This window comes from Palaemon carinicauda, chromosome 12 (genome assembly GCF_036898095.1).
Source record: "Palaemon carinicauda isolate YSFRI2023 chromosome 12, ASM3689809v2, whole genome shotgun sequence".
Lineage (NCBI taxonomy): Eukaryota > Metazoa > Arthropoda > Malacostraca > Decapoda > Palaemonidae > Palaemon > Palaemon carinicauda.
In genome coordinates, this window is record NC_090736.1 from 11805686 (window position 1) to 11827913 (window position 22228).

The 22228-nt window shown below is 41.4% G+C and overlaps 2 protein-coding genes across 2 annotated transcripts in view; both read left to right on the forward strand.

The window, feature by feature from the left end:
• LOC137651223 ((3R)-3-hydroxyacyl-CoA dehydrogenase) overlaps positions 1-7021 on the forward strand; it is a 56491-nt gene extending 49470 nt beyond the window's left edge. The window contains exon 7 of the mRNA XM_068384421.1: positions 6350-7021. Within this exon, the coding sequence (XP_068240522.1) occupies positions 6350-6441 (92 nt within the window). The 3' untranslated portion in view covers positions 6442-7021. The remainder of the gene's footprint in view (positions 1-6349) is intronic.
• A 10495-nt stretch (positions 7022-17516) lies between these two features.
• The window catches only part of LOC137650481 (ELMO domain-containing protein 2-like), a 75636-nt gene continuing 70924 nt past the window's right edge, over positions 17517-22228 (forward strand). The window contains exon 1 of the mRNA XM_068383708.1: positions 17517-17622. Coding sequence (XP_068239809.1) covers positions 17517-17622 — 106 coding nt within the window. The remainder of the gene's footprint in view (positions 17623-22228) is intronic.

Below are 22228 nucleotides of genomic sequence, written 5' to 3' on the forward strand. Positions count from 1 at the left end.
GGTTCGGCAGATTGCATTAGATTCTTTATTCTTATTTGATTATTATCCCTTTTATAGTGATACGGTCCCATTTCTATTGCTCCGGCACACTCCGGTGCAGGAACTTTTATATTTAATGTATTTTAATATGGAGCTCCGGCTCTCAATCACTGAATTCCCATAAGCACACATGTTACATTATACTAAGCTCTGTTAGTAGATTTTTAATCCCTTACCAGAGTCTCAAGGAACATCCAGACTTATGTCTCCTTTCTTTTACAGAAGGTCCGTTGTACTGCCCAAGGATGCCCTGCCTCGTTCAACGACCCCGTTGGACATGACCTCTGTTGGTCACATGCACATTGCGCCATCTCCTTTATCCAGGAACCGGGACAAGCCTCTTACATGGTTTGGTTCCCGGATTTGTGCACGCTCTGTTACGAGTTGTCCTCAATACTTCTGAACGATGATGTAAGTGGGTTTTCCTTTTGTTCCTTGTTTATCTTTTGCAGACATTAATTTGTCCATTAAATATATATATACATTGTATATATCGGAGAGCGATCCCTCTCCTGCATCACTAATCACTACAAATCTTTCAGGCCGATGATGACTCTCTTCGGTCAGCAAGGGCTGCTCTTCGTCCTAGGGTGTCGGGCTTCGGCAGGAATGCCCCGTCTGGCGCACCCTATCTCCTCGATGGAGACATGGCCTCCCGTCTCTTCCCAGGCTCGACAACTGCAGCAGTCTCTCCGGAAGTTGCTTCCCCCTTAATTGAAGAAGTCAGAGCAACCATTTCCACGGAGGACGAACCCCTCTTACCGCTGGACGTGGCAGATCTAGATATAGACGTAGAACCCATGAACGAGCAGGTAAGTGGTGCCGAGTTGGTGGAAACCCTTTTCTCTCCTACTCCTTCTTCTACCTCTTCCTTTCTCGGCTTTGATAAGCCTAAGGCTTCTCCTCGGGATCCCTCTGTCCCCGTACGACCCAAGGTGAAGCCACTACGTACTTATAAGTCTTCAGCTTTGCCAGTATCAACATCACTGGTCCCCGGACCCTCGACGGCTCCTGATGTTCCTATTGCTCCCCGTAAAACCGCAACTCCTAAGAAGTCCAAGTCTACCAAGTCCAAGACACCACCAACGGGTGGCTTTCAGGGACCCTTCTTCCCCGTCGAACTGATCAGGGATATCGTCAAGGAACAAATTCAACATCAGTCTGGGGCTATGACAGAGCTTAAGGATATGGTGGCTACTCTGATCCGCTCCGGAACTCAGATTCCTCCTCCTTCAGCCCCAGACGCATCGAAGCCACCTCCCTTCGATAAAAACAATCCTTGGAGGTTTGCCTTGCATGCCCCATACTTAGATGGTTCCCTAACTCTAGAGGGCATAGGCACCCACCCTCTAGAGGACATGGAATTCTAACCCCCGGGGCTAGAATTCCCATTCAATGGCTTCGCACGTTTAAAGGAGCATGCATTGGTCCGAATGGACAAGGTACCGAAGGAAACAGTGATATTTCCAAAAGAGCAGGCCCAGGCTATCTGGGCCAGAACTCTATCAGAGTGGGGGTGTAATAACTCCAAGCTCACCCCACACAAAGGTGCCTTCACTATTTTTACGACGGCGGCGTCCATCTCTTTGCCGCTCATAGACAAAATCACAGAGCTGACAATACAGGCCATCAAGGAAGGCTCTTCTATGCCGGCTCTCAAGGAGACGGACCCCACCTCACTGCTTATTCCGAGTACCTCTGCAACCTGGGACGACACGTCTTCTACCTTCACAGTGGGGAAGCTAGACCCAGACTGTGCCTCTACTCTTTTCTCTGAGAAGCTCCCCAGATTACTAGAGAGTCTTCTCAAAACTGAGTTCGAGACCCGTAATAGACTAGCTAGGTCCCTCCATTCCATCACCTCCATAGAGTCCCTAGCATCGGTTTACCCAACGGAAACATTGTTCAGAGTCTTCACAAAGAACCTGCTTCTGTCCTACCAAATAGACCTCCATGACTTCTGGTTGGCTCAAGTTAGTTGCAGGAAGTTCGTTCTGTCTGAGGCCTCCATCAGACATGAACCGAACAGGCTGATAGCGTCCTCCTGCTGGGGTGAGAACCTCTTCCCTCAGAACGAAGTTGATAAGGTTCTTCAGGACGCGGCGAGGGCAAACCAAAATTTGCAAGTAAGGTGGGGTCTCTCGACCAAAAGAAGGATCGAATCCCAGAAACAGACGTTCTTCAAGAAGAAGCAGAGATTTATTCCTTACAAGACGGTCCGGGGTAACTCGTCGACACAGTCTTCCTCTGCTTCGACTTCTCAACAACCGGCTCCCCCTCAGCAAGTAGTCTACCTCACTGCTCCCCCTGGTGCACAGCCCAACCCCACTTGGATGTCCTCTCCTGCATACAACCCTACCTACGAATCCTGCGGTTCCTTTCGTGGACACCAGAGAGGAAGCTTCAGAGGTAGAGGACAGTTCCGCCAGCGAGGCGGACCTAAAGCAAGGGGTGCTCGTGGAGGGAGGGGACCTAGGTTCGCTCTCTCCCAATGATGTGTTGCCGGTAGGAGGGAGACTTTATCACTTTCGAGACCATTGGACCTTCAGTCCATGGGCTCACAGCATAATATCCAAGGGCTTGGGTTGGAAATGGTCACAGGGATCTCCTCCTCCACCAGTGACCTTCTTCCAGAGACCCACTCCCATCCTGGAAGAGTACACCACAGAGTTAATCAAGAAGAAAGTGATCAAACGGGTTCGATCCCTGAAATTCCAAAGCCGCCTGTTTACAGTTCCGAAGAAAGACTCGTCGGGCCCTGAGAGTAGTTCTGGACTTGTCAAAACTAAACTCTTACATCTTCTGCGATAAGTTCCGTATGCTGACTATCTCTCAGGTACGGACCTTACTTCCCCGTGGGGCCATCACCACCTCTATCGATCTTACCGACGCCTATTATCATGTCCCAGTAGCTCGAAACTTCTCTCCTTACCTAGGCTTCCGTCTCGGCAAGAAAGCCTTTGCATTCAAAGTCATGCCCTTCGGTCTCAGCATTGCCCCCAGGATATACACGAGACTGGGAGAGACAGTGCTTGAACAACTCAGAAACCAAGGGATACAGATCATCGCCTGTCTGGACGATTGGCTCATTTGGGCCCAGTCGAACCAGGAATGCAACAGAGCTACGTCGAAGGTAATTCACTTTCTCACCAAACTGGGATTCCAAGTCAATCTCCGAAAGTCTCGCCTACAACCATCAAGCCACTTCGAATGGTTAGGCATCCGGTGGGACCTTTCAAAGCACAGGCTCTCCCTTCCTCCCAAGAAGGTAAGGGAGATAGCTTTCAAGGTCAGGAACTTTCTCAAACACAAACAGGTGTCCAGAAGAGCTCTAGAATGAATCCTCGGCCTTCTCCAATTTGCCTCACTGACCGATCTCCTATTAAAAGCCAAACTCAAAGACATCAATCGAGTTTGGAGAAAGAGAGCGACAATACCTTTGAGAGACAAGATCTCGAAGATCCCCTCTGTCTTAAAAATGAGACTACGACCATGGTCCGAACGGAGGAACCTCTCCAATTCGGTTCCTCTACAGTTCCCCTCTCCACAAGTGACAATTCATACTGACGCGTCTCTGAGTGGATGGGGGGGTTACTCCCAACATCAGATGGTTCAGGGTTCTTGGTCACCCGCCATGAAGCAGTTCCATATCAATGTTCTCGAAGCCATGGCAGTGTTCTTGACCCTAAAGAGAATCTCTCCTCCAAGGTCGACCCACATCAGAGTGGTCTCAGACAGCACAGCAGTAGTACACTGCATCAACAGAGGGGGATCCAAGTCACCCAACCTGAATCAGATCCTGGTCACTATCTTCGTCTTGGCAGCCGACAAAAACTGGTTCCTGTCAGCAACTCACCTAGCAGGAGTCCAGAATATGATAGCAGACTCATTATCCAGGACAAAACCACTGGAATCAGACTGGTCCCTAGACAAATTATTTCCGGTGGATACTCAGGCTGGTTCCAGGTCTCCAGGTAGATCTATTCACGACCCAACTCAATCACAAACTCCCCTGTTATGTGACCCCGAACCTGGACCCTTAGGCTTATGCCATGGACGCATTAACCCTGGATTGGAACCATTAGCAGAAGATCTACTTATTCCCTCCAGTGAATCTTCTACTGAAAGTCTTACACAAACTCCGCTGCTTCCACGGGGCAGTGGCTTTAGTGGCACCTCACTGGCCAAAGAGCAGTTGGTTTCCTCTCCTCCTCGAGTTGAAACTCCGTCCCTTCCGGATCCCATTCCCCAAACTGACTCAAGTGGTCCAAACTCGGACTGTGTCAGATTCCTCAAGGATAGCCAAAACCCTAACTTTGTGGATTTCATGAAGTTTGCGGCTCGTAAGGATGGGAACATCGACCCGGATAATGTCCTCTTTATAGAATCAGACATAAGGGACTCTACGATTCGCCAATATGATTCAGCAGTTAAGAAACTAGCAGATTTCTTAAAGAATTCAGACCATACTGTTATGACTCCTAATTTAGCCATCTCCTTCTTTAGGTCCATATTTGACAAAGGCCTAGCAGCTAGCACTATAACCACCATTAAGTCAGCTTTGAAGAAGGTCTTCCTGGTTGGAGTTAACATTAACCTGGCGGACTCTTATTTCTCATCTATTCCAAAAGCATGTGCTAGGCTTCGACCTTCGGTTCGCCCACAAAAGGTCTCTTGGTCTCTGAATGATGTCCTCAAACTTGCCTCAAACACGGACAACGAATCCTGCTCCTATATCACTCTTCTTAGGAAGACTTTATTTCTAACAGCTTTGGCCTCGGGTGCTAGAATCTCAGAACTAGCAGCTCTCTCACGAAACTCGGAAAACATAGATTTCCTCCCTTCAGGTGAAGTACTTCTTTCTCCAGACAGGGCTTTCCTAGCTAAAAATGAAGACCCCCAAAATAGGTGGTCCCCTTGGAAGATTATTCCTCTTCTCCAAGATACTTCTCTATGTCCAGTTACTACTCTCAGGGCCTTTTTAGCTAGAACTGCTACCCGGTCGTCTGGCCCCTTGTTTATCAGAGAACAAGGAGGTACCATTTCCATTCAGGGAATTAGGCAACAGATCCTATACTTCATTAAACAAGCCAATCCGGGATCATTTCCCCATGCTCAGGATATCCGGTCAGTAGCTACCTCCATCAATTATTTCCAAAATATGGATTTTGATGACCTTAAAAAGTACACGGGTTGGAAATCTCCTATGGTCTTCAAACGCCATTATCTAAAGAACTTACAGGCCCTTAAATACCCAACGGTTGCGGCTGGGAGCCGTATCTCTCCCCAGTGATCTCTTGTTCTTCCTTTCCTCCATCTCTTTTCTTCTCCCTCCTACCCGCCACTCGCACCACGACGCCGCTTCCTTGGTGGTTCGTTAGCCCTAGTTTATTACATATTAGGTTAAGATGATTGTAACTTTTAATGTGTTTACCGTAATTTTAGTGTTGGGGTATTCTTAGCCATGTCAGTTTTGTTGCTTGTTGTGCTCTGATACTCGGAGGCTTCCTTGTTATCATGTTTGTTTAGCCTTACGCTCACTATGTCCTGTGGCTAGTTTATGATTTATGCTTACTTACCTTAATATAATACAGTATATGGTTTTCCTTACATGGTGTTTTTTCTCTCTCCTCATTAAATTACTAGTTATTATTGGGCTTGGAAGGCATTCTCTGGTACATTTTCACCGGCCGCCACAGGTCGACCCAGAAAAGGGATTTTGACGAAGGAAAAATCTATTTCTTGGGAGAGACCTGTGGCGCCCGGTGAAACCCTTCCCTATTATTTTGCACGATCCCACCCTTTCCTTTCCAAGCCATCATGTCCAATACAGAAGGATGTTGTTCAGATGGCGCTCGCGTCGGGGCATGGGGTGGCACGGCTCTGGTAGCATAGCTGGTGCCTCTGTATCGGCCCATCCCTTTGACGAAGGAATTAGCTAAATAGAAGACAGCCTGTGAATAGTGGTTTTCACGCGCCTTTGCTTTATACACGACACCCATAAGGTGCTCGCGTGAGGGTAGTAACCTCTGCATTCCATGCTTTTATCTTTCTCTGGTATAATTGGAAGGTTTTATCAGAAAAGGTATATAGAAGGACCCCTTTTCACCGGGCGCCACAGGTCTCTCCCCAGAAATAGATTTTTGCTTTGTCAAAATCCCTTTTTTTTTTTTTTTTGGTCCCTCATATTTCAAAATCAGTCCGTTGACCCACCCCATGTGAGCTTAGAACTTTCATTTACTGATTTGAATAAGGTTCATTGTGAAAATAATGTCAGTCATAGAGTTTATGTATGTTTCCATATCCTCAGAAATAGCAGAAGTGGTGGCCTTTTTGCTGTCCGACAAAAGTAGCTACATAACAGGTTCCTGCATTGAAGTGACAGGAGGCTTCAACATGTGATTTTGAGTGGTAATCTTGATGAACAAATTATTTTTATCCATGTATTTTTATATAATAAGCATGTATATCCGCTATGGATTATTGTAGGTATGAAGATTTAAAGTAATGTCTTATTATTTTAAACTAACATTATATGTGGGAAGTATTTTCTATATAGATTTAACTTTTAACTGATTTTTCACCATATACAGTCAATTAATTGTGGTGAAAATGAATTATAAAGCTAAATATTTTAGGATTTAAGGAATTAAACCAATGGGAATTGCAAATTCTTCCCAGGAACATTGATGCTGTGATATTTACGGTGAATTTTAGATTCTTTATCTTTGTATAAATATAGTCGTGCACAACATAACACCTCTTTTGGCAACATTGTACCATAGTGTTTATATGCCCATAGTACTTTAATGCTAAAATGTAATCGTTCAAAAACTCTTAATGGAGAAGGGAATGTACTGTATGTTTTTAGATGTAGTGAATGCAACAGCTTGTGTCCCATAAAAACAAAATAATTGCATTGCCAGGAGTAGCCTATTGTACTGTACAGTATATAATCCGATAAAAATGCCTCGATAGCCATCATACACAGCTATGTTACTAACTTATGTAAGTACAGCACTATACTATATTAATCTAATATTATTTTAATTAGAGCAAGAAAAGGCAAAGGAATTGTATAAATTTGTTAATGAAATAAGAGGGTTAGAATTAAAATAAAATTGATAGAGAATCAGAGAATGCTATTGGCTTAGATTCAGATGTGTTTTACAACAAATTAGAAATTGATATACTGTATAAAAATAAAGATAAGCTTATAAAATAGCCAAAAGCTCATTTATAGATGTGAAATAGTTTTTTGTTTTATACTGTTTAATGCTGTACAGTATTACACGCACCTGTATTATGTAATTTAGTTTAAGTTTGGCACTGTATACTGTATTACCTTGCATATCACTATTGAAATGCATGAGCAACAGCCTCCATACTTGTCCATCACTAAATCATCCCTGCAAGCTGCGATCATAGTAAGTAAAGATTATATTTTTCTTGTGTATACAGTTGCAGGTATATACTGTGTATGAGGTATACATTACTGTATATTAAAATAAAAAATTACCCTACTTAATCCATAAACTGTACTGTACTGTATTGCCAATGGCATACAGTACTACGATAACAACTGATGTATTTCCCTTCTTTCTCCAGCTGCTAAAATACTAGCTAGAATTATGCTATTGCACTTAGTTAAACATATATAGTACAGTGGTACCTCTACATACGAATTTTATTCGTTCCACAACCAACTTCGGAAGTAGAAAATGTTCGGATGTAGAAACGAATTTTCCCCTAAGAATACATGGTAATTTATTTAATTCGTTCCTCAGCCTAAAAACCCATAATAAATCCTTAATAAATGGCTACACATAATTACACATAACAATAACATAACTGCATAATATGAAAGAAGCATGTAAAAAAGATAATTATAAAGAAATAATAAATAAAAAATGTGTTTTATTGCCACTTTACCTTAGAGACAGGCCAACGCAGGTGTAGGATTTGCTACGCCAGGAGAAGTCGGACGATCGGCGAGAAGGTAGACATGGTGTTAACATGTTCTTTAAATAAATACACTCTCTCTCTCTCTCTCTCTCTCTCTCTCTCTCTCTCTCTCTCTCTCTCTCTCTCTCTCTCTCTCTCTCTCTCTCTCTCTCTCTCTCTCTCTCTCTCTCTCTCTCTCTCTCTCTCTCTCTCTCTCTCTCTCTCTCTCTTGTTCTTCTTCACTGTTAGTGTTAGAGACGTCTATTAATTTTTTCTGAGAGGAGAGAGAGAGAGAGAGAGAGAGAGGGAGAGAGAGAGAGATTAAACAAAAATGTGTTGTGTACATATGATTTTTAACAGGGTTAACGAGTTGAAAGACAGTTAAATGTAACTAAAAGAACAATATCAGCGAATCTGAATTCCTTTATTAACTAAAACAAATAATGATACAAACACACTCGTGTGCGTATGCGCAAACACACACACACGCACGAGGAGACAAGATCGGCGAGGAGGTAGAGATGGTGACTGCGATAACATACCGTAACTTACACTACAGAAATTTTAATCTAACTTAGCTTATTTATTTTTTTTTATTTTTATATTTTATATTTTATAAAGAAGGTGATGAATGCAAGAGTTGATGGGAGAAGTACAAGAGGAAGGCCAAGGTTTGGGTGGATGGATGGTGTGAAGAAAGCTCTGGGTGATAGGAGGATAGATGTGAGAGAGGCAAGAGAGCGTGCTAGAAATAGGAATGAATGGCGAGCGATTGTGACGCAGTTCCAGTAGGCACTGCTGCTTCCTCCGGTGCCTTAGATGACCGCGGAGGTAGCAGCAGTAGGGGATTCAGCATTATGAAGCTTCATCTATGGTGGATAATGTGGGAGGTTGGGCTGTGGAACCCAACAGTACCAGCTGAACTAGGTTGAGTCCCTGGTTAGGCTGAAGGAACGTAGAGAGTAGAGGTCCCCTTTTTGTTTTGTTTCATTGTTGGTGTTGGCTACCCCCCAAAATTGGGGGAAGTGCCTTGGTATATGGATGGATGGGATATTTCATATTTTTTACATTTTTTTTCTTTAGATTTTTTATTTTCATCACTTTCAGTGACGAGTTACGGTATGTTATCGCAGTCACTATCTCTACCTCCTCCCCGACCGTCTCTCTTACTGTGTAGCAATTTTTGCACCTGTGTGTGTGTTTGTGCATACGCACACGAGTGTGTTTGTATCAATATTTGTTTTAGTTCTTAAAGGAATTCAGATTAGCTGCTATTACTTTCTTAGTTACATTTAATTGTTTTTCAACTCGTTGACGCTGTTAAAAATCATATGTACTCTAAACACATTTTTATTTAATCTCTCTCTCTCTCTCTCGGAAAAAAATAATAAACGTATCTAACACTATAACAGCGAAGAAGAATGAGAGAGAGAGAGAGAGAGAGAGAGAGAGAGAGAGAGAGGAAGATATTTTATTTAAAGAACATGTTAATGCCATGTTTAGAGGGAAGCAGAAAAAGAGAGAAGTCTTATTTAAAAGAGCTTGTTAATGCTATCATGGTTTTCTTTGCTTCACTTTTTTCTTTCTTTCTGTTCATCACGCTGGCCCTTCTCACAAATGATCATTGCCAACAATCTCTTTGTCCTTTATCCCTATCAACAAAAGGCGTTCTATCTCTTCCAGGGTATTGCTAAGATGTCTTGTAATAATGGTGATCCCCTTCGATGGTTATTTGCTTTAATGGCTGCCTTCAGCTTGATGATCCTCGAGATCATAGGCCTATTCCGGCCATATTGTTTAGCCATACAGTATCACTCACATGCACACTGCTCTCATGTTTTTCTATAATTTCTTGCTTCAATTCTAATGAAAGAATTGCCTTCTTCCTGTACTGAAACTTAGCTTCTTAGGTGCCATGATTATAGGTAAAATAAAAAAGGAAATGTGAGAAAAGGAAGAAAATAAGCACTGTTAATAACAGGCCAAACAGAGGACAACCACACAATACACACAAGAATAGAGAACTGAGCACTCGACGCTCAATGGCGTAATGTTTACTTCGTGTGTCGAAATAAAAATCGGGTGTAGAGTCAAAAATTTGCTCGAATTTTACTTCGGATGATGGAAAATTCGGATGTAGATACGTTCGTGTGTAGAGGTTCCACTGTATATATAGCAAAACTTCCTTATCCGCAACCAGTGTGTTTCAAGACCCTTGGGGTTAAGGAATTCCATAGCCCTAAATCCTCATTTGATGTGTCCAACTTGTGGCAAGGTATATAAGTCCAAGATTGGCCTGGTGAGCCATATCAATGCACACAAATGGTATTATTATTCACATTGCTATTACAGTAGTTACTGTACTCTATTATCTTGCCACATAAATCAGCTGAAATTACTTACTGTTTGTGTGTGGTATCTAGGCTATTTACTTAATGTAGGAGCTATGTAGTGAATCATATAAACTTTCTAGGTACTCGGTAATATGGTGCTGGTACAACATTGCAATCACTTGATAATGTTAACTCTAGTAGCTTATAAATTTTAGATTATGATTTTAGAATTGTATTCCAAACTTAAAAAGTTTGTTGATTGCTATGTGTACACATAATTTCATCAGACAGCAACTATAAACTTTTTAGTCTTATGAAATGCTTTCCATGCTCATATCCAGTGTAAATTCAATTATTGTACGTGAAATGTTTTAATAATGGTTTGTAAAAGTGCATTTGTTATTTGAAGCTCAGATTTATTGGCTTGATTGAACTAGTGAATTGTACAAATAAAAATATATTTTTCCTTTTGTTCTGAAAGTTAGTCCTTTAGGCATCATGAAATATAGTAATGAATTTATTTCAAGAATTCAAATTGTTGCTTAAGTAAAACAGACATCTTGTAAAATGGCAGCCTGGTTGATTTCATTAATTACATAAGTAGAAATCTCTTGTAAAACCAAGTAGCTGAAGGACATTATTTCCTCAGTTCTCTAGTTAGTTGGAAGCACCATTCTCATGTGAAAACCTATTGTTTAGATAGTTCCAATGAAGCACTCATTCGATTCACCCTCCACCTTACTTGATTCAATACTTAGTTTGTTCCTACCAAAATACAAACTCTTGTCCTTTAAATAGGAATAGGAATTTGGCACGAGTTGGAGTTGACCGTTGAAATGGCTAACAAGCACTTATCCAACAGTAGCAAGTGCGGGGCGAAACCCCTGCCACCTCCCACAGTTTGTTACCTCTCCACTTTTTCTTGGACCGTTTTTCTGCTCACACGTGTACTTAGCCGTCTTTCAAACTGTACTTTCAGACACTGCAACTGCTTCATGGCAAAGTCATTCCCTCTGTGCTTCATATTGGGGGCATGTCTGTTTGCAGGCATTCCCTTGTGCCAGGTGCCAATCGTGGCCTTCATTGCAGTGACAGGCTTATGCTCTGAAGGGGAAGAAGTGTGCCAGGCGTTTGTCAGGGTCAGACTGGGCAACACCCAAGAAGGCACCAGCAAATTCTACTGCAGCTGCTGGCTCTTCAGGAAGTGTCTGCTGTTGACGCCTCTGCACTTACACCCTTGGATCAATCCCCTGGGACTAAGACGCAGGGGTGAGGAGAGCTCAGTTCAGCATTGGCTTCCTTTTCAGGCTTTGCTGTGTACTGTGATCCCCGAGTGTTTGCTGCTCCCTTGCAGAGGCTGAAAGGACTTTGGACTTGACTATGCATGCTGTTAATGATTAGTTTGACCTGAGGAAGGGTTAGCCTTCCGTAGGCCTTTCAGGTAGGCCCTCCATGACTGTAATGAGGGAGGTGGTAGGGTAGCCAAGTCTACCACTCCAGGTGTAAAGAGTGCGATGGTGGCCGTAGTGTCAGGGATTCCAAGGTGTTGTTAAGTCTGGTGTGGTTGCCCATATCTTATCCGGGAAGGTCCCAAGGCCTTCGCCAGTATAAGGTAAGAAGGGTAAGTCTGAAATTAAGACAAAAGGTTGTGTTACAGGCCCTGGTGTGTCCCCAATCCCAGACCCAGTCCCAGAGATAACTACCCCTTCCCCTGTGTCCATATCCCCGCCCATTGTACCAGAGTGCCGGGATCTGTGTCTCCTCCTGCAGTGTCGGTGATGGTGCCTCCGGCCCCTCATATTGATGGGTCAGATGAGTGTGCCTTCCCTTTTCCTTGTGATAGTACACCACAGTATTTTGGCTCTTGTGGGAGCAACTCGTATGGTTTCTCCCCCAGGGAAATATCATCAGTGGTCCCTCAGACCTTGACCTCTCTGCTTTAAGAGCCAGGAAGAGGAAGAAGCATGCGCTTTATTCTTCCTTTTCCTCCGTCTTGTCGTCTTCTTCCTCATCCTCCTCCTTGTTTTATCCTCTTCCTCATCCTCTGACTCATATTCTGACTATTTTTTTCTCCCCTGAAGAAGAAGAGGATGTCGAAGAAGTCTAGGAAGACCAGCCATAGTCGCAGGGGCAAGTCTCCACGTAACACCACCTCTCTTTCGAGAAGGGTGTACGAGGCCAGATCTTTCTGTCGCAGCCACCCCGGTAGCTAGAGCTGTTCAGATGACCTGGCTGAGGTGACTACTGGGGATAGAGGTGTACTGTCCAGTATGCACTCTGTCCCAGCGTTGATGGAGGAGCATCGACGACCTCCATCTCCCTGCCTTCCCGATCTTTAGACGTCAGCTCCTCCCTACTTCGTTTAGTGGATCGCAAAGAAGAGGGTTGTATTAAAGCACACATTGCAAAGAATGTGGGGCGGTAGGCCTTATTCCCATGCCTCCAGGCATGAGACTGTGGTTGACCCTCTGCTCCAACTTGTGACACCACTGTGATTTGCTGAGTGCCTGTGGATCACGTACCAGGAGATCTCCTCCCTTTTCCGCAGGCCTGCCTGGGCCTTCATCGGCCCCCAACTACAAGCCTGGCTCTGTTCTTGGGACAGATTGGTCATACTCGTGGGAGGAAAGCAGATTTTCCAGAGCATGTTGCCTTACCTTCGCCCATGGTGTTCAGGGACTGGAAATCTTGGGGACTAACTCCCCTGAATCAGAAAGTTCATTTATGAAGGTCTTTGCGCTCATCCGTTAGTAGAATGATCTGGAAGAGACTGGCGGCGAGTACTTTGGTAATTGATCAGTATTTCAGTGCAGTTCAATGATTGAAGTTGCTGGTATTGCCTTAGTCGTACAGTCTTAACTTGGATCTGGACCGAGTGGATAGTCAGGCCTGTGGATCTAAAAACTTGCTTTGTTAAAGCAGGTCAAACTTGATCTTACCTCCCCCTCTTTCAATTTTCCTCACCTCTGAGAACACCACATCTGCCTCTCTGTAGGTTGACCCGTCAGTTTGCGCTCTAAGAGAGGGCTTCTGCTTCAGAGACAGCAGCCATGGAAACTTTGGTCTTGATCTCTCTCCATGCTGTGTTCTGGCTCAACCAGTAGTGGGGTGCAGTGGCGTACATTACAAAGTCGTAGTAGTTAGCAACCCCGTAGGCTTTGGAGAAGAACAAGAGCCTTGTGCTGTTGAGAGGGAAGGCAGTCACCTTCCTAGCTCACCAGACAGCAAACCGATTAGCTAATTAGGTGTTGAAGATGCGAGATGCAGTGGTTTCTTGCTTCTCAAAACAAGTTATTCCAGAGGTGACATCGGTGTTACGGAACTCGACATTGCCGGGTGCCATGTCTCTGCTTCCAGAGAGTCGTGTAAAAGCAGCAGTGGAGTCATGGACACTATTTTGCATGACTCCCTGATCCATTGGGCTGTTGCCTCCAAAGGCAGAAAGGGACAGGTTGTAGGAGCAATGGTCCCTACATCCTCTCGTGGAATAAAGGCTTCTTGCCCTGTGGGACTTTCCGGGGATTGACCTCTGAATCTTTGGAGGGAAGGTAAAATTAGTGGAGGGAACAGCAGTCAAACTTTCAGGTTCGGAAGGTCTTGCAGGTTAGAGAGCAAGGAAAGGCCCATCACTCATAACCTCTTCTCAAAAAGAGTCTGTGTGAGTACAGCCTTTTCAGCCACAACAACCAGATCCTTTTAGGAAGGGCGGTAGTGGGAAAAGGTGATGGAAAGGAAAGCACTGAGATTCTAATTCCCCCTCTCCCACTGCTGAGGGTAGAGGTTATGTCTTGTATCTGGGCAACTTGGCAGAGACATGGGGCTAAGTCTTGGGTAGTAAGTATCCTTTGGGACAGTTACTCATTTTATTAACCAAAGGTGCCCCCCATCTCTGGTTCTGATTGAATTCCCACCAAATCTCCCAACATTTACGATAGCCCTTGAGTTGCAGGCAGAGGTGGAAGGGATGTTGAAGAGCAAGCTCTAAGGTATTTGGAATGGATCTCTGTCCTCTACAGTTGCCTTTATCTGGTGAAGGAGGCGAGAGGGCCGCGGAAGATTGGTCATTTACCTTTCTCCGTTAAGTAAGTTTGTATGTCAAACAAAGTTCAAGATGGAAATAGTTCAGTCTGTGCTGCCTTCCACCAGAGAGGGAGACTTCATGCTTTTGGTAGATTTGAAGGACATGTACTTTCAAGCGCCTGTTCATCAGACCTCACGAAAGTACCTCCACTTTACCCTCTACAGTACGGTGTACCAGTTCAGTACTGTACTGTACTCTATGCTTTGGACTTTACAACTCCCCAGGTGTTCACTTGAGTGTCCGCCACGGTAGCTGCTTGGGCCCACTCATGAGGGATACATCTCTTGATGTATCTCAATGATTGGTTTATCCTGGCCTCTTCAGGGTGGCAATTGCCTCAGGGTTGGGATATTCTAATACCATTTTGCCACAATTTTTGGGATTGTGGTAAACTGGGAGAAGTAGAATCTCACTCCCGAGCAGAGATTGAAGTACCTTGGCATGCCGAAAGATTTGGCAGCCGCAAAAGTCTTTGCCATAGAAGATCACCATCAGCAAGCTCTGGGAGGTTGCGTGACCTTTTCTGTCCAATGGTAACGTCTTTGGACATCTGTCCTCGTTGGAGAATCTTGTTCCTCACAGGACACTTCAGACATCACTTTGGTGGTGCTTAAAGGATAACGGGGATCCTCTGTTCCTACCTGTGCCGGTATCACAAGAGGTCCAGAGCGATTTGGCCTAGTGGCTCAATGAGAACAACCCCACCAGAGGAGTCCCACTCAACTGCTCACCTCTGGATCTGCATCTGTTCTCGGATGCATCAAAGGAGGAGTGAGGTGTACACTTGAATGACCTGGTCGTGTTGTGAATGTGGTTCGAAGAAGACAGGTGTCTCCACTTTAACATTCTCGAGATGTGAGTGGCCTTCCCAGACCTGCAAGCATTCCAAGAACAATTGAGGAGGGACTCCGTAATGCTGATGAGTGACAACACAAACGTAGTGGCTTAAATCTACAGGCAGGGAGGTACCGCATCGCACAGCCTCTTCGATTTGACAAAGTAGAGACACATCTGGGCAGCGTTTCGTCGTGCAGTATAGTTGTCAGCGAGGAACATTCCAGGCAAGAAGACTCTACTAACAGACACACTCAGCCATCAGGATCAGGTTGTAGGAGCAACGGTCCCTATATCCTCTCATGGAGGAAAGGCTTCTTGCCTCTGAGACTGTCTGGGGATTGACCTTTGGATCCTCGAAGGGAAGGGAAAAAGAGTGGATAGGATGGGAATTTTCAGAGGTTCTACCACAAGATGTGTCTGTTTAGACACCATCATCAGTGATGAAGATTTAGTGAAATTGAAATGGCTTTGCCCTATGTGTGTAGATGAACCCAAAAGATTAAATTTTTGTGCAGTGCAAAATAAATTGCATGAAAATAAGCCCTTAGAGTTATTCTTATAATAATGTTAACTGGGTGGTCTGGTTAAACTTTTTTTTTTCTAGCTAACATAAAAATGTTAGAAAATCCAATTCTTTTAGCCTACTGTATTTGAATTAATGTGGGTAGAAAGTGTGTGTATGTAACACAGAATACACTGTATGATATTGTAAATATCCATGAAGTAGGAATGTATACAACTAACAGATTTTATAAAGTACAGGCCACTACAGGATTCTGTGTAGGTTAATAGGAGTCCTATCATAGTGCCAGGAAAACAACCCATAATAAAGTAACAAAAAAATATACATTGACAAGGTTTATGCAATATTCTGTAAATAAAGGCTGCAGGGGACCGATATACTTTTAATTGTAGTCTGCAAGGGACTGACGTACTTTCGAATTATTATTTCAAGGCTGTAAGGGGTTGTTGTTAGGCTATATTGACTGAGAAATTAAGATATATTTAGACCTACAATTTGATTTTGATAAGACTTGAAAAAAGCTATTTTACTTTGATCTCTATGGATATCTTCTAATAAATTTATTTGGTAAAGATTAGAGGGAAAATATCCATTCGCTGCATTACTATGGTTTTATCTTGATGTCTGAATCATTTGATTAATTGTATTTAAGAATACTGACAAGGGTTTTGGGAAACTGAGATTTTCATGATTTGAAGTTAGTATAAAAATGGAAGTATTTAAAGCAGTATCTGTTGACAGAAAGTAAAGAAGAAATGTGTCATTGGAAAGAAAGTAACAATTTTAAAGGAGTAAAAAAAAAATAACCTGCCCAGCTGTATATCATATCGTTGCATGCAACCGATTTTTTTTTCTTTTTTTTTTTAGATTTCGTCGGTATCAGAAAATCGGTTATTCAAATAATTTATAATTTCTCAAGCGAAGATAACCGTGATTGTCTGTCTGTCTGTATAGATTACCGTGATGCTTTTTTCATTATTTCTACGCTGAGTGATCATTATCATTGCACATTTCCATTCCACGATTGATGTCATTTACTTGGACATATTGTCATTTATCTTTAAAGGATGTAAGAATGTAAAAAAAAAAAAAAAAAAACACACACACACACACACACACAAAGTCCACATCATCAAGTCAAAATGGTGAATTTCTTTGGTGATTGAAATGTTAAGCCATATCTCATTTTGAAATATAAAATACGGTAAAATAATTTATTTACAGATTAATATGCTCATCACAATAGATAACGTAAAGTATTTGACAGAAGACTGGAAATACTATTGCAAATTAGATATATAAGATATTCAAGTTTCATACAATAATTCGATAATGGTTGTAGCTTATAAGTCGCGATGCTCACTTGTTTTATTAAGTTACTTATAGATATGTATAAACACAAAATGCTTATTGCCATGTCAATAGTAAACCTTAATACTGCTGAACAGCCTTTATTTTAATACATTTACTATATAATAACGAATAATTGTTTGTGTATGTATGTAGAATAATATTAAGTAACTTTAGAATTGGAGAAACTTCTATTTTTTATTGTAAAAGTATTATAATTTTAGGATTAATTTACAGCAGGTGGTGATTGAAGATTCTGGTAACACTGCATCCCGAGTCACATCCCTCCGAGAAGATGGAAGGTCGCCAGTATTGTTGTGGTCATGTTCGTGTGAGTTACAGTGTACTATAGGAGCGTTGTTTAAATCATGTGTTGTGGGTTTTTTGGTGAAATGTTTATGCGAAAAAGATGGGCCACATAAAGAATATAAGCGAACTTTTACCCGACGAGCCCATCAAAGATCCATTTGAAGATGAAATTCACTTTAATAACACCGTTAGAGAATATGTTGTAAGTAATTCTTCTGTGTTTGCATTGGTTAGACAAGGCTATGAACTGTTTAAATCCCATTTTGTTTTTTGCCTTGGTATACCCATAGGCCATAATAAAATTTCCTTGTACCAAAATTCTCTTGAATACTATTGATCGGGATGGCTCAGGGTAGCCTACCTCAGACTACTCCAGCAGTAGGTCTTAATATTTGTTTAGGTTTTTCTTTATTATGTAAGCGATACTTTTGTCCGGGGAAAATAGAACCACATATTTAATGCGAAATAAGATAGCTGCCACTATCTTCAGTTTAATTCCAATCATTTATATATAGTTGGGTCAAACTTGTATATAAATACTCACGTTCTTGTGTTGTCTGCTTATCTGGTCCAGAAGTCTACGAAAACCTTCGACGCTCTGCACGACTGCCACTCTTATTACCCTAAAAGAAAGTGGTTCACTGGTCTGAGCTAATTGAGTACATCCTATTGCATTGCTCTGATTACATTTAAGTAATTCTAGGTGATGAGTCCGCGGTCGATGTAGTGGAAATCTATGGGTAAATTTGCATAAGTTGCCAGTAATTCCCAGTGGATAACAGAATGGTTTTTCTGGCATATTTTCATGAGTTTAATCTATGGAATGGGGAACATTTGTAGGTAGGTGGACACCGGTTGCCTCAGGCATAAGCAGAGAAAAATTCAATTCCATCTCACTACACGATAAGTACTAACCAAGGATACTTCCATGTAATCTTACCTACTCCGTTGTGTCATTTTGGGTTTTTTTTAGGACCCACCAGTTACATTACTAGGGCTAGTTGTAGTGGGGTAGGGGTTGTAATGAAATTTAGACCAATTTTTTTAGTTTAATATGGTTATGCTTTGAAATATCAATATTTTTTTCTATTTTATGAATTTACCTTAAGGGTTGTTTACCTGGTCATATCACACAGGGAAACCCTGAGACTTATGGGGACTACCAGAGCGATTTGTTGTATACATACTTAGGTATTTAGAATATCACAGTGTATTTTGCGTTAATTGTTAAATCAGCGTCAACGCAGCTCTTAGAATACAAGAACGTCTTCAGTCTTATGGGTATCTAGAGCTTGTTATGTAGTTATGGGCCGCACATTTGAAAACACTTGGATGTACAATAGAGGTATGACTAGATTTGACGACACGTATCGTAACCAGCTGTGATTGCAATTCTTCCTGAGTGTTAAGTGAATAAAGTAGGTTTTTCTTAACTTGACATTAATATAAAAAAAAATGGAGACGAGTCGAACGCGACTTTATGGAACTGGTTGTTAGGCACCTCCACTGGTTTGTATTTATATCTCGTAAATATGACTAGGCATTTTTATATACAAAATATTGTTCTTTCCCAACTTTCATTCATGCATTGTTTCTGGGAAATGAACCATTTTCACACATAGGTAAGTCAGCTACTTGAACCTCCTTTAGAAATGGAAACTATCAGCAGTGTGCAAGTGTGAAATGCCCCAGGTGAGTAAAGGCACATAGAGTTAGTTAGGTCAGGTTTGTTTGGGGATGTATCTTAGGTTAATATGTATCCCTTAAATTTCCCTACACCTCTTGATATATTGTTGACATTAGTCTAAATAGAAAACGGGATTACTGTACTGGTGTTCTGATCCATTATTATATGAAGACTAAGTAAGTAGATTATTCTTTTCTGAGATGGGATTTTATCCAGGAAAAGCTTCAAGGAAGAAAATACTGTAGATTGGAAAGAGCAAGATTGTTTAGATAAATATTCCAGAAGTCTTAATAACGTCAAGTAAAGTAATTATTTACTCCCCCAAATAAACCTAAGAGGATTGTTTTATCCCTACAGTGGGGTTACTGCCTCTTTTTTGTGGCCCCTTCTCGGTGCATACATAGCAACATTTTGGTACACATTACCTCCTAGCCTATGTCTGGACCTAGAAATTTTGTGAGCTTAAAAATTTTGACAAAGAGTGTAGGTAATGTTAAGTTTTGAGATACAGGGGGCAACATTTTAGTCTATACAATTTTTGTATAGGGTGCGCAAATGGATTGAAATGGTAAGCTGGCCATTAAACTACATATACTGTAATACCCATTGTATTATTTTTTTGTTTTTGTCATGATGGCACTAAATGATCTATCAGGTCATAGTGCTTGGCAATTAAATCTGCTATTTTCACAAATGTTTAATAGTAAAGCGGATCCATTGATATCTGAGTAGTGTGATTCAAGTTGTCAAAACCAAAATGGTACATTTAGCAATAAATTCTAATTTACCATATTCACAAAGAATGTTAATATCAAGACTTCCTATTTATGATATAATTCACTGTACTTACTTTATTCAAGCTTTATCCCTTCACACCTTGTTACTAGTAAATTTTTAGTTAATCACAGGGTTTTTGAGTTGGGGAAGACTTATATTGAATTTAGAGTGATAGACGGGTGCATACTGACCTAATCCAACCTAACATGTTGTGTCCCAGAGTGTTTCACCACACTGATCCCCCTGAAATGGAGGTCAGATTTGTCGGAAACTCAAACAAAATTATAAGACGAACATATTTTCAACTTCAGAATTAAAGTTTTCCTCTAAACAAAATTAATGCCTGTCCAAAGTGACACCTGTTAAATCTTGCTAAAGTAGCTATCATAATTGCATTTACTTTTAACAGCAGGTTGACACATTAGCTTATCCTTACAAAACCAGAGGAAATTTTGAGATTTTGACTTTTGGTGCTGATTCCTTCTTAGCACACAGCTCATCATTCTGTTTCATGCCACTAAATTTGCATAGAGAATTTAAGTCATTATACCCAAGCACTTACAAAATCCTACTCAAGAAATTGACAGAATATTGTTTTGAATCTGTCAAGTAGTATTGACTTCAGCATTCACTTTTCTTACCTTGTCATAGAGGTACATTCATTTTAAAATATATTAAGCAAGTGATTGGTTGTGTTTTTTATGTACAGGCCTTTCAATTTCCTTTTGTATTTGAATGCTAACTTGCCTTCGAGGGAAGGCACATATGAATCAACTAAAAGGGTCTCTGAATGTTTTTTTATTGATATAAATTTATTGTAAAGAATTATTTTTGTAAATGGAATAGTCTGGCTTATTCTTTACATATTCTCCTCCGTCCTCATATACCTTACAACACTGGAGTTGCCAAATAATTTTTCTTCACCAAGGGGTTACTGCACTCTAATTGTTCAATGGCCACTTTCCTCATGGTAATGATAGAAGAGATTCTTTAGCTATGGTAAGCAGCTCTTTTAGGAGAAGGACACTCTAAAATCAAACCAGTGTTCTCTAGTCTTGGGTAGTGCCATAACATCTGTACCATGGTCTTCCGCTGTCTTGGATTAGAGTTCTCTTGCTTGAGGGTACACTCAGGCACACTATTCTTTCTTATTTCTCTTCCTCTTTTGTTAAAGTTTTTATAGTTTGTATCAGAGATATTTATTTTAATGCTGATAATCTTGAAATATTTTATTTTTCCTTGTTTCCCTTCCTCACTGGGCTTTTTTCCCTGTTGGGGCCCCTGGGCTTTTTTCCCTGTTGGGGCCCCTGGGCTTATAGCATCTTGCTTTTCTAACTGGGGTTGAAACTTAGCAAGTAATAATGATAATGATAAGCGTTTTTGGAATATTGATAACTGAAATGTTTGTAGATAGTGTCATTGGCAGGCTTAGTTTGTACTAATACGAGTCTTGAAAGTCACCTGGAGATGTTGAGCGCTATAATTAGGCTGCCATTGTTATTTTTATTGTAAAATAGTAACATAGAATTAGTTTAGTTAAAGATCTGAGGCTGTCATGGTCGCTGATGACTGAGGTTTATATAAAAAAAAAATTGTTGATTAGGCAAACAAGAAACCAAGTGAAGTCTCTTGCTATGACTGTCTATTGCCAAATATTTTTCCACTCAGAAACTAGTAGTCCCTGTATTGGGTATCCTCCTAAAGGGTAGGGGCTTTAGTGCACCTTTTGTGATACTTTGCGTGTTTTAAAGGGTTTCGCCATTTTCTCTTAGGTCCCTTGCTTTCTCCACTTCTTAGCATTCTGCTTTTCCCCTGTTTCACAGTTTTGTCATGGTGCAATTGCTGCTTTTTTCCATGGTGTGTCAGTGCGTGACCAGTTAGTCCAAATTCTAAGAATTAAATAGATCGTGAAAATTTATATCACAGATAAAAGCACACCAAGTCATAGGCTGGATTTCCAAACATTTTAACAAGTTAATTGAAATATCTATCAGGTTGGTCTATATTGGATTTCCATGTGAATTATATAGTTTCCCACGTAATTTCTTGGTAATAGCTATAATTTTAGCATGAAAAGGGGAATCGTTTATGTGACGGAGAGGAATCTTGTTTGTCATTACTTTGAGCTTGAAATATGCCTGTTGAATATTTTATTGTTATAGGATTGCAACTTATCAAGAGGCCAAGAGACAAATGTTAGACTGGCCAGTAAATACAGGAATTATGAAGTACAGTATAAAAGATTTCTCATGATTACCACTTTTAAGTGTGTCAGTCCCTTTGCAGTAAGATTTGTTTGCACAACTTGCATTGCAATGATTGGTTGTTATAAACGAGTTCTTGCTCTT